This window comes from Sitophilus oryzae, unplaced genomic scaffold, assembly GCF_002938485.1.
Source record: "Sitophilus oryzae breed Bouriz unplaced genomic scaffold, Soryzae_2.0 scaffold_557_pilon_pilon, whole genome shotgun sequence".
Taxonomy (NCBI): Eukaryota; Metazoa; Arthropoda; class Insecta; order Coleoptera; family Curculionidae; genus Sitophilus; species Sitophilus oryzae.
In genome coordinates this window covers 552575-570994 of record NW_022147148.1, presented here as the reverse complement: position 1 = coordinate 570994, position 18420 = coordinate 552575, and the positions used below count along the sequence as shown (strand labels likewise).

Below are 18420 nucleotides of genomic sequence, written 5' to 3'. Positions count from 1 at the left end.
AGATATCTTTTAAATTACATATAATATACATAAAAAATAAACGCTTTCGCTTGGCACTTGTAACATTTGTTAGGACATGCTGCATGGTATTTATTACGTTTCCAATGCAATAACTTAATATTGCAAAATTTGGCACTTACCCTCTTTGGTATTTCCACTCTTCAATTGTTGAGGATATTTTCTATTTAAAATCAGCTTAAAACAAGTCAATGCAATGCATATGATCAAAGATACAACATCTATGATTTAAATATTCTTTTATGTCTTAGACATACAATAGATACATATGCATATGTTTTAAAACTTGATGTATTGTGCTGGCGTGCATATTGTCAAGGTGTATGGCGACATCTGTCGGAGGAACGAACAACCGCTAAGCGTGTTTGTATAGTCAAGAAGCGTGGTGAGATCTATCCAAATTATACGACGGCTTCCCCATAAGAGCAATGAGAGGATTTACGTCCCAGTATTGAAGGACAGAAAATCGAGTCGAATGGTTTCAAGACATAAGTTCATCTTTGTTAGGCAAACCTCCTACAACACAAGGATAGACTTACGTAGGAAATACATTGAAATTCTATAGCCATCCTTCAATATCGGGACAGGAATTTAAGCGGTACCCTCCGTATATCTTATTTTAAACGTATTTGGATCTTTCGGAGGAATTAAATGGTGCGCCATCTCTTAGACACTGGTGGAAAATCACGGACAAGGTAACGGAAATTGCTAGAAGGAGACTACAAATCAATAGAATACAAAAAGAATACTACTATGAGTTTTAGAAATTTCGAGAGCGTCCGCTGGGATATACTGTATGATTGAAAAAAAAACGGCATCCAGTTGGCTTGAAAGTAACGATCAGACATTCCCCATATAATTTTACATATCGTTTTTTTTTCGATCATGCGGTATAAAAGTTCGAACCTCGCCAAGTCAGTCGGTTTGAAATAGAATTTAGCGACTAATTGGCAAAACTTTTTTTATCACATTTTTTAGGGCGGAATGAGTTTATATTGTCTCTAATGAGATATTAAAGGCTGTGCCTTCTTGTGAATCTTCGACGTACTCTGCGGACCGCAAAGACTTGAAGGCCGAGATGTAGCAATATGTAAGAAAAAGATAAAGTAAGAAAGTACCGCAACTCGGTGGCGGTCGGAGGCCGCTATTCCGGGCGGTGTTGCCAACTCTGTCTGTCTGTGTTTTCGAGAAACAAAAAATTTAGTGCGTTGAGTTTTATAAAAATAATGTCTTCCGTCTCAGCGACGTTAGACGATACGACTGGATGGACACGCGAACGTCTGGAAACTCTGTCGTGCTGTTGTTTCATGACAGGAATGTAAAATCTATTGATAAACACTGTTCATTTAGGCTAGTTAAAGATCGGATATCTCGTAAGTAATTGTTAATTCAGACACCACCCGCTCCCCAAGTCGGTAGGCCAGTGATAATGATATGGCCGAGGTCCACGGTTCGGATTCCGCGCAAACAAAGTAGGCCCCGTCCAGATTAGCTCTAGCAGCAAAAGGAAGATGTTAACTCAACTTTAAAGGGTCGTTTAGCCTCTAAGATAATTTACGCTAACTGGCGCAAACCAGTTAGCGCAAAACCAAACTGTACCAACAAATCGTAAAGTGTAAACAGAAATCGTTAGTTTGTGCAGTTCAAAAATTTGGCTTGAGTAAATTCATTGCCTAGAAACTTATATGGTGAAATTTTGACAAAATAATTTAGTAAGAACACGGTATGTCGCTAGTGGTAGGAAAAATATTGTTTAGAGATTACTAGTTTATTTGGTTGCCTAAAAAATACATATAATGCAATGACTAAAGAATACAAGGACATGTAACGCCCGTCTACGGGCAGCAGAATTTGTGACCTTAGACGTCATTTTGTTGGTGGTAACTAATGAGTCATCAGTTGATCACATCAGCAACAATTTTCGCGATTTTTAATAATAACCGTGTAGTTAACTTGTATAAACAATGCCGATTACAATGGCGATTAGTTGTTCAGCTTTCAAGTGTAAAAGCCGCAGCAATAAGAAAGAACCAGGAGTTATGTTTCACTGGTAAATAAACAGTCCACTCCACCTTTTTAGCGTTTTATTAGTTTTCTTATTAAAGTCGACAATTATTTTTCTGATTTATATGAACTTGCTGTGTGCTAAACGTCGATACTACGATTTTTGTACATTTTGTTAACATTTTAATACGTTATTTTCGTAATTAATTAGTATGATACCACCGTATACACCATAGGCGTAGTAAAAATATTTATCAAAAAATATATCTCTAATAATCTAATAATAATAATCTAAATATCTCTTCAAACACTAAACAGCTAAGTTAAGAAAAATATGTGCAACGGCGCTGTTTGGTGGCATGGTAACAATTTGCTCTCGGATGTTATTTGTCCTTGGATTCTTTAGTCATGGATATAATGGCATGTATTTGACATAATTGTCAACTTGTCAATGAGAAATAGTAAAAAAATAGTTTTATTAAATTTGGACCTGGGCGTCGAGAAAATACAGGATTGCTTTTGAATAATTGAAAACATTACTGACATCTATGGATATACAAACGCCTTCAACATCAAAAGGTTAAGTTTCTAAATTCTTTTATTACATTGAATGTAGTAGATAATGATTCAGTATTAAAACTAAAAGAATTTCGGACTTCCATTTTCTTTATTTTGCTTACACATCGTTTCGGTCAGAAGTATCACTGACCGTTATCAAGTGTGAACTAAACTAAATCTAAAAAACTATATATATTGACTAAATTACGTCATACTTTAGTCGCTAAACAACAGTAAAACAATCTATATTAACATACCTGTGACGCTAACGAAAAATTTGGTCCTGGCGACCTTTTTTGTTGGGAGCTGGTGTCGCGTTGTTTGCTGCCCCGCCTGAATTCGATCCTTTCCTTTTCCTTCGCTTGTTCGCGGGCCTCTGGGATTCTGTGCGACCAAATTATCGAAATAAACTAATTAGTTGTCTTCAATCGCCTTCTAAACATCTCCAATATTTCCTATTTGTCATCTTACTTTCAAATAAGTATTGATAATATTAAAATTAAGATAATTAATAAAATTTCGTTGACAAGCAAGAAATATTGAATTTTTTAATCTACTTAATAATAAAATACTCTATACGTGCATCAGAATGATTCGTCAGAATTATTCTCATTTTCTAATACCAATAATCTGTAGATGAATAAAGTTTATGTAACTCTCGGGAATAGGTGCGTATGCGTATGTCATCTTGCCTATATTTGACGTAGAACTGTAGTTAAATATACTATTTAGTTTTTCAATAAAAGAAAAATTTACTTTAAAAAAATTAAAAGCATTTTTTGAATTTCAAATTTTTTCACCTCTTGACATTTGTAATTATCAATCTTAATAATGTCATGTTTCAAATGTGGTAAATATAATAGAAATCTCGAGATTTTCTCATTTGGGCATTTTATATCATGTAAATTAGGTCTCAGGAACATCGAAAGAACAATTTAAATATAAAATAATGACAAAAACTAACTTTAACTACTTCCCCATGTTAGCAAATTTGTACTTATATCATGACAATTAATTAATTTTGACTGAGTTGACGGATAGTGCGCCACAACATTCGGAAAAGTTACACAGGTAGGACTATAGTGATGTGATTTATGTGATATTAGCATATTTCTACATATACAGTTTATCAGTAGGTAAATATAGGTATTCAAAATCAGAACATTTTTCAAATTAACTTCATGAACGTGACAAAAGTAGAAAATTAAACACTTTTGACCACAATAATTAATTAAAATACTTTTGGTTACAACGTTTTGTGGTAAAATATGTAAATTTATACTGTAACAACAAATGTTCCAGCCTAAAAAGTATTTCTCTAAGACAAAGGTAATAAATATTACTAAAAGCCAAAAAAGAATTAGTTCAATTAATTTCCATCTGTTTGTTAATAAAGTATTATTTACAACAAAACTAAACATTCAAAATTATTCTGTTAATTATAAATTACAAGATATTTTTCAAAAATTAAAGTTGTTTAATAAAATAGCTATAAATTTTCGAATAATAATTTAAAAGGGTATTGAATTCTTTGGGACGTTTTCAAACCACTAGGGAAAATGTTTCTTTTGGTGTATTGATCAATGAAAAGAAATGACTGAAGTTGTAACTTTATAAACATCTAATAATTATGTCTAATGACACTAAAATCGTTAATTACAAATGTCTCTGCATTACCTCCTTGAAAGTTAAAAAATTAAAAAACGTTTTAATAGGTTCTTAGCAAATTTCGATAGATTCATTTTTAGTGTGAAAGTAGAGCAAAAATGAACAATCCTATAGTGCAATATAAAATTGGTACCTCTCGTACCAGGCGGGGCGATGATACGTTGCCACTTTTGAAACAGGGTCGTTTTTAAACAATCTCTGGGACTGAGGGCGTAGGCCTTGTTCCTCGACATCAGTTCTTGCATTGGTTCTAGTATCACACATAGCTAAAAAAGAAATAATATTAAAGAAAACAGTCAAACATTTCAACAATATTAGTTTTCCTTTAATTTATTTTGTACTAAAAATCCAGTATTAAGTAAAATTAGATATAAAAACCTACACCATCCGACATAAGAAATAAAAAGGACATTTATAAGAAATATAAAGGTCACATAAAAGGCCTTTAAAATTAAGCGTGAAACGCATAAACAAACATGCTTAATTCCGTTTATAGTTTTCCAAATATTCATACCGTTTTAGAGTAAATTAAAAAAAAACATGAAAAAATGAATGAATTTTCTAAATCCTAAAAACCAAAAGGTGATTTCAAAAGTGTAATTTTGATTAGGATAGATGGTTATTATTAATTTTGATTAACGTCATATTTCTGATAACTATATCACCCTTTCCGTAGCATTGAACTAAATAGAACTAAATAAATGTTTGTGCTTTTTAACATTTTCAAACGGCAAACAATAAGACATTAATTAAAATTCTATCAATAACAATCAGGCCCTAGACACTCAATGGTAATTTTAACTACAAATTTAGTTTCTTCCGCATCGCCAGACGACGCAAAAGACATTAAAGTACAGGTTTCTAATTTATATACGAAGATGACATGACAGTCTCTATGTTGACTACCGTCCATGCTCTAGTTGACAAAATGTTGGTGATCCGTGATTAGTAGTCTATATTATTTTTACTATATTATAATTTATTTGTTAAATCAAAAAAAAAATAAGCGCTATGTGCTCTATTGTTGGTATTTAAAATGTATGTACTCATAATTTTAATGTTGTTTTGACTCTGTTACACTTCTAATGAACTAATAAAATATAAAATGTAGCAAAAAAGTCTATATTTATTATTTTATATTTTACAAGGAATAATTTTGCGCTTGAATAACGTTACCGTTTTAGTTAGCGTTAATAAGTAACGGAACGCTAAAATTGTGTTATGCCAAAACTCTCCAGTAGTTTCTTCCGGATTACCAGGTGGCTCTAAATGACGGACCTATTTGTTTTTTTATATCAGTATCCAATCTATCTCTAGTAAATGACATTAGTCTATGATAACAATCTATCAAAGGATAAAAACATGATGAAAACGAAATCATATTGCCATAGTTTTGTTTTGAATTAGAAAAAAATCAACAATACTTTTATGTTTTCCTTAATTTCATCTAAAACGGTAGGGAAATTAGTAAAAATATAAACAAAACCTATTCAATAAAAAGGGTTTTCCTCTTGTAAAGAAAATCCGGGGACATACTGTATATTAATTGGTTTTCGGATTCTAGGTAAAAAATAAAGGTGAGTTTTATTAGAGAAGTATTTGACTAAAATGTAACTTTTTTGACATATTTGACATATTTAACATTTTCTAAAAATGGAGAAAGAATTTTAAAATAGATTTTAAATTTCTATAAAAGCTACCTAATTTGAATTCACCCAGTATAGCCGATGTATGTAGTTAAAATATTCATTGTACTTTAAATCAAATAAAAACTTGATCCCAAATACAGGGTGAGAAAAAATTAATATTGAACATTGGTCACTTTTAAAAGCAAGTTACTCTTTTATTGGGACACCTAGTATATTATTGTGATATTCAATGAAGATTGAAAAGACAACTCATATGTGTATTTAGGGGCACAACTAGACATATACTTTTAGGGGGGCCCAAGTCTTTTGGGGTGGCTTAGGTCACTATAAGATAAGATTCATGTGAAGTTAAAACTAATTTTATACGCCATGCACTGGTCACCTGGGGGGGCTAAGCCTCCCCTGGCCCTCCCCTATTTGCGCCTCTGTCTGTACTAAATACTATTAAGGTTCATTGGCTCTCAGAAAACAATTTTCCTAGATAATTATATGATTTAGCGTTAATACAATCTGTGGTTCTCCTTGTAGCATCCGCATCGTATGAAAGGGACCACCCTGTGTATTTTTGTCGAGAGAAAAATCACTGGGCTTTTTTTAGTGTACAAACGCAAGGAATTGCAGAGGAATTTTAAGGCATTTCGAGGAATTTCGGGAAATTTTGGGGTATTTCGAAGGAATTTCGGGAAATTTCAAGGAAATTTCGAGGGTATTTCGGGAATTTCAAGAGTTTTGCGTAATATATTACAAAATCCCATTAAAATTTTGACGAGAAAAAGACAAAATTAAGAAAAGTAGTGTGAGAAAGTACTATCCATATTTAGTTTATGATTAGTGATGGCAAAGCTTACAGAAAAAGTGATGGCAAGCCGCCTTTTATCTGTGGTAAGCTCGCCCACATGTTATCAAGACGAATAGTCCCGATTTGTTTATTGTTCTGTTAAAGAGCGCTGTTTTCTGTTCGTATGTGTAATATCGGGAAAACTATTTATAAATCTTTTAATAATTAATGAAACAAAATTAGACTTAAATAAAATTTCTTTGAAAAAATATGAAAGTATGTTGCGGATTACGCCATGGTATTTGCCAGATTCCTCTTTTATTCCTCTGTGCAACACTGGAGGATAAGTATGCCTATTTCTTATGTCACGACGTAATAAATAGTTCAATACATAATATAGACATTTACGCTCAAATTAGCATTTTCATTTGAAAACAAGCTTTTTTTATTAGATGTAGAAAAAAAAATTGATAATAGACGTTGTAGGGTTTTGCTTGAACCGCTATCTTTTATCGTCTTTTATCGCAATAGAAAAATTAACAAAGCAAATCTGTCGAAAAAATATTTAATTTTTTTATTAAACATCCTGTATATTATTCAATATTCAGATTTTGCATAATATACCGTATGATCGAATAAAAACGGCGCCCAGTTGACTTGGAAATGAACATCGATGACATTCCCCATATAATTTATCATATAAAATGACAGCGATCTTCATTTCATAGCCATCGTTGACGCCGTTTTTTCTCGATCATACGGTACTATTCTATTTCATTTTTTTATTTATGTTAGCAAAGACCATCTTTTGTTTACTATTGGTTAGTTTTGTTTTTAATTTGGTATAAAGTGCTATATAATAAAAATATTTTTTAATGTTCTTGCGTAAAGTATGTGAAAGGCATTATTTTAGTTTGCTCTGTTATTAATTTAACATAAGGCTTGAATTAAAATTATTTTTGTTAATACAGAGTACAGACAGCTTAATCACCTATGACGTCACGATACGAACGTCATAATCATATCGACATTGACACACTAAAGTCTATAAACTTGACTAAATGAAATTTTGGCAAAAATGTTTAAATTTGTTGTATAATTTAAGATACGGAGCAGCTCTTCATTTTACTTTATAGAGCAATGATTGTAACAGATATTTTATTATCGTTATGTTGGTCACATTGCGCCGTTTTCAGCAAGGTTGTCGTTTATTATTTGACAATTATCCTAATGTCGTGTTGTTGTTGAATCTTTGTGAGTAATTCTCATTTTTTGTCTATTTTCATAGTCTTTTTTTAAAAATTGTACTTTTAAACAGTTCTTTTAAGAACTAAATTTTCGAGTTTTTGGATTGCATTTCTTGAAATTGTGTATTGAAAATATGCCGAATTATTTAAACAGTAGAAGCAAAGAGTTTGAAGCTTCCCTGATTAACTATTTTGAACGAGAACGTGACAATAAAGGTCCTTTATTACCCTTGACTGCAGTCAGAGAAATAAGTTTGATTGATAAGCACATTACACCACTTTCAAAATTATTTCTACGTTAGATTTTATTAAATTTTGTGATTATTAGTTGGTGCATTAATAGCACCCCCTCTTACATGTTATTACCACTTATGACATTGTAAGATTGTACATCAATAAATAAATAAATAACTCATAATAATGCTTAGAATAATCTTCATAATGGACTAGTATTTTGTCAATATGTAATAAGTAAAATAAGCTATAAAACAAATAAATCAATTAATTACTAAAATATTAGTTATTAAATTAAAAATAAAACGTAAAAATCTTTAAAAAATGATATAATAAATATATTGTTTGTCACTCTTAAATTAAGATTCATCTCATAAATCCATCACAATCTGGCAGCGCTGTCGCCATCGCTTGTCACTCAAAGTTAATCACGTGCATCGGAAATTGTTTTGCGATTACCATTTTGCGATTACCATTTGGCAGTGATTTCCCGCTCGATTTTTGTTTTCGATCTAATCTACAATATTTTAAATATATACTAACCCTTAAATAATTAAGTGTAGAGTTCGTAATACCCTGCCTGGTAATGTTCTTGCCCAGTTGATCCAGCATACTGGGGTCCTGTTGCGAGTGCATCGCCACAACGGACCTGGGAATGAGCTCTCGGTGCGTCCTCACGGCGAAGTGCCACGACTTTATCCTCATGAGGTCGTCGAAGGTAAATTCTAGGATTAAGCGGCCTTCGGTACACACCTGAACAAACAAAGTTTCAATTAGCACCGTACTGAAAAATACTAGAAAGCATCTACTGAATCGGTGGAGAAATGTGTTTTCTTAATGAAAGAAACCGTTCGTTTCTCTTAAGAAAAGTCAAATTTGAATAAGGTTTTATTAAAAGAGGTCATAGTTTTTATAAATACTTTCAAAATCTTGTCAATTTTGAATAAAATGCTACTAAATATCAAATTATTAATTAAAAGAGTTATACTACAACTCACCGGCACGAAAAATGGGCAACTTAACTTTTTCATTTTAAATAAATAAGTTTAATATACAGAGTGCGTCTCAAAAGTGGCTCACCCCTATTACTTTTTTTCAGATAAAAAAATGAGATTTAGTATGTTAGTATATGACATAAATTAGGAATGATTCACAACCAAACTTTCACCAAAATCACCCTATACGAGGGAGATATACAGGGTTGTTCATCACATACGACACGGAGTATTGTAGCTAAACGATTAGATTTTTACAAATTGTTAAGTTTTCGGTTCGTTGAAGGACTATTAGAGCTACAATTTAAAAATATTTTTACAAGATACAGAGTGTCCCAAATAAATAAAAATATCAAATTCATAATTATTTATTTATATTTAATTCTAAATAAAAATACTGATTTAAATCCCTCTAGTTTTTAAAAACTAAATAAACCTGCCTTTCATCGTTTTCTATTAAAATCTAACAATTTTCTTTCAGTGTGAAATGCTGTTCAAGGCGCACGGATGTCAAACGTGACGTCACGCAATTAGTTCCCATTTGACCAATGCTATTCAAAGCTCTTTGTCGCTTCTGTATGGTGTATATTCTGTGGTGAAAACCGCATATCGATATCTGTTACCGTTTCGGAGTTACGGGGTGTTTTTCAAAAATATGGATTTTTAACATATCGCTGTAATTTTTTTGCTATGGAAAATTTTGTGTTTTTATGAAAACATTTCCAAAGCACCTTTTTACGTAAAATTTAATGGTTTAAGTATCATTTTTTTAAAATTAATAATTTAAGAATTATCAACAAAAAATTTGATTTTTTATATGGGACACCCTGTATATTTTTAATTTATTGAAAATAATTTAAAATTACCTTTCAAAAAATATAACACACTTGATATTTTGCTCGATTCCTCTTCGAGATATAGAGTATATAAAAATTCGCCCGCTTTAAATAAGTAGGCTTTGAACGGCACCGGCTGTAATGCAAAAAATTCTAGCTGTGAGCATCAATTAAAACGAAAATAATATTTGCTATGAGAGATGCAGAATTTTATAACAATTTAAAATATATTTAACCAACATCGACACATTTAAACTATATCTAATAACAATAAAAATAAATAGTAAACGAAGACATGAGATTCTGCTACAGGTGTTCGACATATCGACCATCTTCTGTTATGGACAGACTTGGCAGTTTTGAACATTTCTCGCGGAATTCATTAACTCAGTAGGGGTGAAAAATACCCTCTCATAACTGCTAAGTATTTTTAATTCTTGTCTAGATTATACGGAAGAATAAGGAACCTTTATTCTTCCGCAAATATATCCATAGGATTAGATCCATGGGCACTAAGTCAGGCGGCCTCGACGGCCAACGGCTGGGATCTTGGTTAGCTATCCAATTATTCTTGAAATTGGCTGATAACTTCAGCGTTCAGAGGCGGTGCGTCGTCTTGCTGGAAAAATATATTTTCGAGTTGCATTAAGGGCATATCATCAGTAAGGGGTCCAAAGCCTACGAGTTAAAAGTGGCGAACTTTTAAAAATTCTGTATTTCGAAGGGGATTATAACAAAATATCAAGTGTGCTATATTTTTGGAAAGGTAATTTTAAATTCTTTTCAGTTAATTAAAAATATAGAGGGTGTCCCAAATAAAAAATCAATTTTTCTGTTGATAACTCTTAAACTATTAATTTAAAAAAAAATATATGTAAACCATTAAATTCTACGTTCAAAGGTGCTTTGGAAATGTTTTCATAGAAATACAAAATGTTCCATAGCAAAAAAGTTACAGCGATTTGTTAAAAACGCACATTTTTGAAAAACACCCCGTAACTCCGAAACGGTAACAGATATTGATGTGCGGTTTTCACCATCATGTTTTTGATGAAAATTGAGCTCCAGACACCGATATTAGTTTTCGTCTATCTCCTATAGAAAAGGATGTTTCCATTTAAAAGCGTCGAATTTGACCCACCCTGTACTTTAAAGTTTAATATAACGTGTTCTAGTGAGTCAATTTTAATTATTTTTTAAATAAGATGTAGGTAAATTATTAGGCTTTTTAGTATCTCTTTCTAAAGTAAAAATAAAAGTTCCCATCTTTCAATTATACGAGAGAAAACAAAATGTTGATATTTTGGTAAAAATTTGAAACACCCTGTGGAATGTGTTAAGACAGCAAGGAATTTTGAAAATATTTTATCATCTAAATACATTCTTTCTCAATAGTTTGTTTTTTGGTTCATCTCAATAGCTTAATTTTTGTTCGAGATATTCACGTTTGAAGAGAACATTCACATTTTTTCGTAATTTTTACATTAAAACATGCCTTTGCCTTTTGGTCCTAGTCAACAGTGTCAACAGACCTAGTAAGTTGTGGTCCTGCAGCAGGTTTTCTTGACATAAGATTTGCCTCGTTTAATCTTCCTCTTAAGGTTCGTTCACTTACATGTACGCTTCTTAGGTGCAATTCATTATAAATTTAAAAAGCTAGCAAACGGCGCGGCGGTTTCTTAGCGATAAACTTACAATAAGTCGATCGTCTTGATTCGAAGTTCTCATACGAAGGTTCCTAGAACCTAGGCGTCTAGCATATGAACTTGTCTCGAAGAAGCGACTGCACTGTACTTCGTACACGTCTAAATCTGTTAGCGACATAATTTTGATCTTATCATCTTCAATTAAAGCTAGGGTTTGGTTTGGTTTGGATATTTTTTTTTGGACTTTTTGATCTCACTCTCCTCTATTCTCTCGCGTATTGAAAAGTCCTCTTTTTTATATACCAAACTCAAAAACTAACTAATCTCTGTATCGCCACAATGCTTTAAAAAATTGGTAATCTGTGTCTTTCTCTACTCCTACTCGTTTGTACAGAAAAGAAGTCGAAGAAATATTAATGTATATAAAAAAAAGGAATTTTTGGAAGATATATTAAAAGAAATTGTGGAAGCGATAAACATGTTTAACTTATTTTATGTATACTTATTGTTAGCTCATGTTTCATGAAAAAAAAATTGTTTTATTTTAAAGTTTTGAGTATAAATATTGTTAAGAAAGTAAGAAAGATCATCATCAATCGCATACCAATGACATAACTTTTTGGTAAATTCTAGACATTTGGGCGAGGTTTCTAAAAATGTTTCACTTTTGCCCCTTTTTTACCCTCTCATCCTCTATTTTTTATTTTGAAAGTTGGCAACCCTAATTAAAGCAACTATAGCAGATAGTGATGTAAACTTTAGTTACTTATATGGACTCGTTACTACTAGTTACTTTTGGTAATAGGACTCGTTACTTTGGACTCGTTACTTTAGTTACTTTAGTTACTCGTTACTTTGGTACTTAGCAACGTTACTTTATAATCGTTGTTTTGTGTACAGGTTGGAAGACTTGGGCTTGACTTGGAACTTCGTTACTTATTGTGCGCGGCGAACTACATTGCGTGCACAGTTTAACCTATAAAGGGTTTCTACTTTCTTCTAGTGTAAAGGCTTAATAGGATAATTTCAATACTCGGTATTCAAGTACTGAATAATATGTTTTTAATAATATGTATAATGTTTTTATAATGACATGTTATCACTATGTATTAATAAAATTAAAACTAAAAGAAAACAAATCAAACAAAGAAAATACGTATATATAATATAAAGTATTTTTTTTATTCTCTCTCTCTCTCTCTCTCTCTCTCTCTCTCTCTCTCTCTCTCCCTTACATTAATAATTATGCTAACATTAAAGAGTAAAAATTAAAAAAATGCATATATTATTGTTAAAATGTAATTTTTTTTTAAATCTCTATTCCTCTCTGTGGCGCATTCATCTCTTCAAAAAAATTCTTTGGATTAACGCCCCAGCAGTGTTTACTAAAAATTACTATTTTTATTTTGTAGATTTTCATACAATGTAAGTGTAATACAATGTAAACAAAATATCTATTCTTTTTTGAAGAGGAAAAAGGAAAAATATTTGCTCTGCTTTTTCAGATGTTAACATTTTTTGTGAATAACGTGAATCCATTTTTAATTAATGTCTAAGACATTAATCTAAATCAACAATTCTATTCTTCGTTCACCGAGCAACTATAAATCAAAAAATAAAACACACTCTACCCTAAATAATATCTTATATTAACTCATTTCAACTAAAATTGAAAAAACGTCCAGAATTACCTAAATAAAAAGCACAAACGGCAAAGGGACAGAGCGCTGCCGGGTCGGCATAAGCTAATTATTATAATAATTGTAATAAAAATATCACACATTTGCCATCCAAAACACCGGCCGGCGTCAAGTCGACACTTTAAACATAAACATATTGATAACAACTAGACATACGTCGAAGTTTGGTCGAAGTAAGGAATATTTCAGTATCGAGTTTCGAGTCCTCGGTTCGTGCATTTCCAGGGATTACGATTACTGCCAGCGCAAAAGTAATGAATTAGCTTAGTAGAGTAACGAGTCCTAAATTCAAATGGTAAGCGTTACTTCGAGTCCTCGTAAAGTAACTGTTACTTTGTAACGATTACTTAGAATTTTTACATCACTAATAGCAGATACAACTTCTGGACTTAAAGCCATCTCTGCTAGAGTAACTGCCCAACAGCCAACAGACAATTATTATAATATGATTTTTCAATAATAGTGACATTGCATACATCATAAACTCTATTTCATAGGTCTGTTGACTGAGACCAAAAGCAAAGGCATTGTTTTAATGTAAAAATTACAAAAATTGTTAGTGTCTTCAAAAACCAATATTGCCAAAAAAATAAGTCTATTGAGATGAACCAAAAAATAACCTAGATGATCAAATTATTTTCAATTCCATGCTTTTTTAATATATTCTACAGGGTGTGCCAAACTTTCATCAAAATCACCCTTGTAAATTGAAGAGTGGAAATACCAAAGGAGGTAAGTGCCAAATGTTACAATATTAACTTATTGCATTAGAAACGTAATAAATACCATGCTGTATGTCCTAACAAAAGTTAAGGTGGGTTCATACTTCGAGTATTAGCCCTAACCTTATCCTTAACATTAACCCTAAGAAATTAACCTTGAGAACTTAAGGAAAGGCCGTTCATACTTCTCCTACTTATCTTAAGAAAATAATCAATATTCTCGTAAGCGCTTGCGCTCATATAAAACATATGTTTTGAACTAACCTAAATTCACAATTATTTTTAAAATTTCTAATACTAGAGAAACTAATTTTTACATTAATAATTTCTAGACCAAAAAATATATAATTTATTAACATTTATAGACCGCCAAATTCAACAAGTCAGATATTATTTCGAGAATTCTTAAAAGCCAAGCTTTGAGCATGCGCGATTCAGTTTTGAATTAGCATTAGCCCTAAGAATATAAAATATCCCAACCTGTTAGGACTAAGGCTAATGTTAGGACCGATACAACGAGAGCATGAACGCTAGCGTTCGTTAACGTTGATTCATATTCTAGCGGTTAGGACTAATGCACACTAATGTTAGTGTTAGGGCTAAGATCGGCATTACAAGATCACCATTACAAGTGCCAAGCAAAAGCGTCTATTTGATATGTATTTTAAAAGATATTTGAATAATTTATTATTTTCAGTTCTACTGTTTTTCTCATTTATCTTGAAAGAATGATTTTGGCCACTTACCCCTTGTCGTATTTCCACTCTTCAATTGAGGGATGGAAACTTCTCTTTCAATCATTAGGCACTAACTCATTTTTAATTTAGAAAGAGATACTAAAAAATCAAATAATTTAGTTACAAATTGCTCAAAAGATCATCAAAACCGGTCCTCTAAAAATAATGAATATATGAAACTTTAAAATACATCAAAAATTTAAAGTGCCCGTTTTTCGTGCCGGTGAGTGTAGTTTCTTCAAAAATTTTAGAATCTTACTGAATTTCTTTTTCTTACATTGTTTTATTGAAAACGTAATAGTTTTTAAGGTAATTTTAGTATGTTTTAGAATTTACTACAGTGAAAACTCGCTACATATATGACATGTTATTTATTATTTTTAGAAGAAATCAACGATAGTCATAAATTATATTATAGTCACAATATCATACTGTGTGTTCCTTGTTTATTAACGTAGTACATAGGTATATATTTTTTTTGGTAGGAACCAAATAAAATACTCTAGAACTGAATTAATACCCCCCCATACATATATCAATATATAAATAATGTTTATTCTTATTTTTCAAAAACCAATCCATTCGTTACACAAGTTTGCATATCAAAGTTTGTAAATTTTAAATCGTAATGGTTACTTTTTTGCCGGCGATTAACTGCTACATCCATTTTAAACCATCCCGTCTGTTGGGCAATAAATTTATATCAGATGATTGAAATTTACGAGGGGTGTTTAACCGGTTACTGCCCATTACTATGGTAGTAAACGCTTGGCCAAAAAAGCTTTTATATCTCTTTTGTAAAAGATGTTTAAAACTTTTTTTTATTCTGTTAGGGTATCTTTTTTTGGAGTAAAATATTTATTAAAAATAGGATATATTTATTTCACAGTGCTTGGTGATTTTTGAGAGTCTGGAATGCGGTTAAACTTAGATAAAACCCAATGAATAATATTCGTTTTAAAGTAGCTAAATCTTGAAACCTGTCAGTTATACAGTATAACCCTATAACTATTTCCGGTAGGGCAGCTTTCCTTTTGTCTCTGTCTAAATCCTCCGACTATATACAGCGGAATTCCTGGGGGCTCCAAGGTGAAATACCGATCCTGTCTTTCACTCGTCTGGCCCTTATAGTCGACCTTGCCCTTTTCTTTTATTCAGTGAAGAAGCGAAGACAGATCTGGGTGATTCTATTATAAATTTTATTTTTTATGTCCTGTATTATTTGCACTTACTGACTTACTGATCGGACATTATCAATCAATATATTAATGGAATTTTGATATCAATTCAATCATCACGAATATATTACATCACTTGTTTACCTGTAAATTGTTCCTTTTTTGGGCAATAAATAATTCAATGTAATTAACTGAGAAATCATATACTTTATCTTAATTGAATTTAATATCGAGTATCTATCTATCTATCTACATATACAGGGTGAGTTTCCTACGATGTTCTCTACGGGTATTTTGAAAACTACTAGATATAGAAAGTCGGTAAAATGGGGAAAGAATTGCAGTTTCGTGGAGTCATAAAAATGCGCCTTTCAGATTTTTGAAAAAGTCTATGGCTTACTAAATATCTGAAAAAAATAATTTTGGCTATTTTAAAAAACTGTCCCTAATTCCATTATAATCTATGACTTCATAAAAAGCGCAATATTTAAGCTTTTCAGGGATATAAGCTACTTATACCTAATATGTTTTTCTTTTGAAAAATTACTGAGTTATAGCCGATTCTTATCTTTCTTGACTAATTTCACTTAGTTGGTATGGTATTCTTATTTTGTTATGATTTATAACTTATAAAAAGATAGAATATATTATTAAACGATTCTTTACAATTTACAATACACAAACTATATAAAACTTAAAACAATAATATCACTACATACAATTTAAGTTATTTTAGAGAATGTTCAAAAAATCCGCCAATGTTTTGCATACATAAATGCATCTTTTTAAAACTGAATTACTAGCTATTCTTACAGAACGACCGGTCGACTTTAATTTTTGAATTAAACTTCTCCCGTACCGCCTCTTCGTGTGCCTCTCTTAATTCATAACTTCTTTTGTAAACATTGTTGTTAACCATACCGCATAAAAAAAATCTATAATGGATAAGTCAGGTGATCGAGGAGGCCCATGCAATTGGTCCACCTCTTCCTATTCCTATTTGCATAATTATGATATAATGTTAAAATAATTTTTAAAATTAAAAAAAATATATTTCATTCTTGGGGTGGGCGTCAAGTGTGAGGACACAGTCTCATATCATTATAACTTTTATCTGAAAACTTTTTGTTTAAAATAGATTATAATGGAATTAGGGGCCATTTTTAAAATAGCCGAAATTTGTTTTTTTCGAAATATCTAGTAAGCCATGAACTTTTTCAAAAATCTGAAAGGCGCATATTTATAACCCTACAAAACTGCAATTCTTTCCCCATTGAACCGAGATAGAGAATATCCATAGAGAACATCATAGAAAACTCTCCTTGTATATCAACAAAGAATAAAGGTAGTGTAACCGCGAAGGGGGTTTAATATGGCCGATTTGAATTCTGGTTTATTAATGGCATTCTATATTTAAGACATCGTATGATAGGTAAATAAATAATAATAACTTTTAATACTGTAGAGAAATAAGGCAAAGAGGTACCTACTGGTTTAAAAAAGAGGATTAAAGTCAATTAACCATCTTTCAAGATATAAAATTCTACCAGAAACCATTCGAGGTGAACAAAATAGATCGAGGAATGTGGCCAGATATAACATTCCTTCAGGATAGACTAACCTGGTATACAGACGGGTCAGAGACCGCTGAAGGAACAGGAGCTGAAGTATATTTGGGGAAAGACCAAGAGTAAGCTTTTCCTTGGGTAAACACTCAACAGTATTCTAGACAGAAATCTTCGCCATTCTACAATGTGCGAGAGAAAACAATAGAGCTTATTCAGGTAAGCTCATCAATATATGCTAAGACAGTTAGGCGGCACTTGGGGCGCTTATGAGCCCAAAGGTATCGTCGAGACTCGTCTGGGAATGCCTAGGAGAACTGGGAGCTCTGGCACGAAGGAACAGAATTAAATTATTCTGGGTGCCGGGCCACAGCGACATCCAAGGCAACGAAAAAGCCGATGAGCTAGCTAGGCAAGGATCATCGGCATCCTATCTTGGTCCAGAGCCAGTACTGGGAATACCGAAATGTATGGCCCGTAGTGCACTAAAACTCTGGATCAGGGAAAAGCAGAATGTCCATTGGAGAAACAGACAGGGGCACAGGCACAGCAAGGCTTTTATCTAAGGACCTAGCTCTAATACCGCAAAAGAACTGCTAATGCTTAGCAGGAATAAAGTGCGGACATAGATAAATGAAACAAGTTTAGATTGGAAAGTGCCCATAAGGACAATGTAAACACTATTTGGCGCTATTCTTGCAACGGTCGCGACCCAAAACTTTTGAAAATTTCGGAGCGGTTCGGCTTTTTTCGGAATTATATCGCCAAATATTGTTTATTCAAATTTATTATTATTTTCGTTTAATTTTATAAATAAAATACAGTGTGTTGCATACAAGAAACTTTATTTTATATAAGGACGCATGTATGAAATACCTATGAAAC

At 31.9% G+C, this 18420-nt stretch overlaps 1 protein-coding gene across 1 annotated transcript in view; it reads right to left on the bottom strand.

The window, feature by feature from the left end:
- LOC115887240 (LIM domain-binding protein 2-like) overlaps positions 1 to 18420 on the bottom strand; it is a 120253-nt gene that overhangs the window by 3769 nt on the left and 98064 nt on the right. Inside the window, 4 exon segments of the mRNA XM_030906611.1 lie at positions 2838 to 2881; positions 2884 to 2964; positions 4391 to 4514; positions 8700 to 8909. Of these exon segments, the coding sequence (XP_030762471.1) occupies positions 2838 to 2881; positions 2884 to 2964; positions 4391 to 4514; positions 8700 to 8909 (459 nt within the window).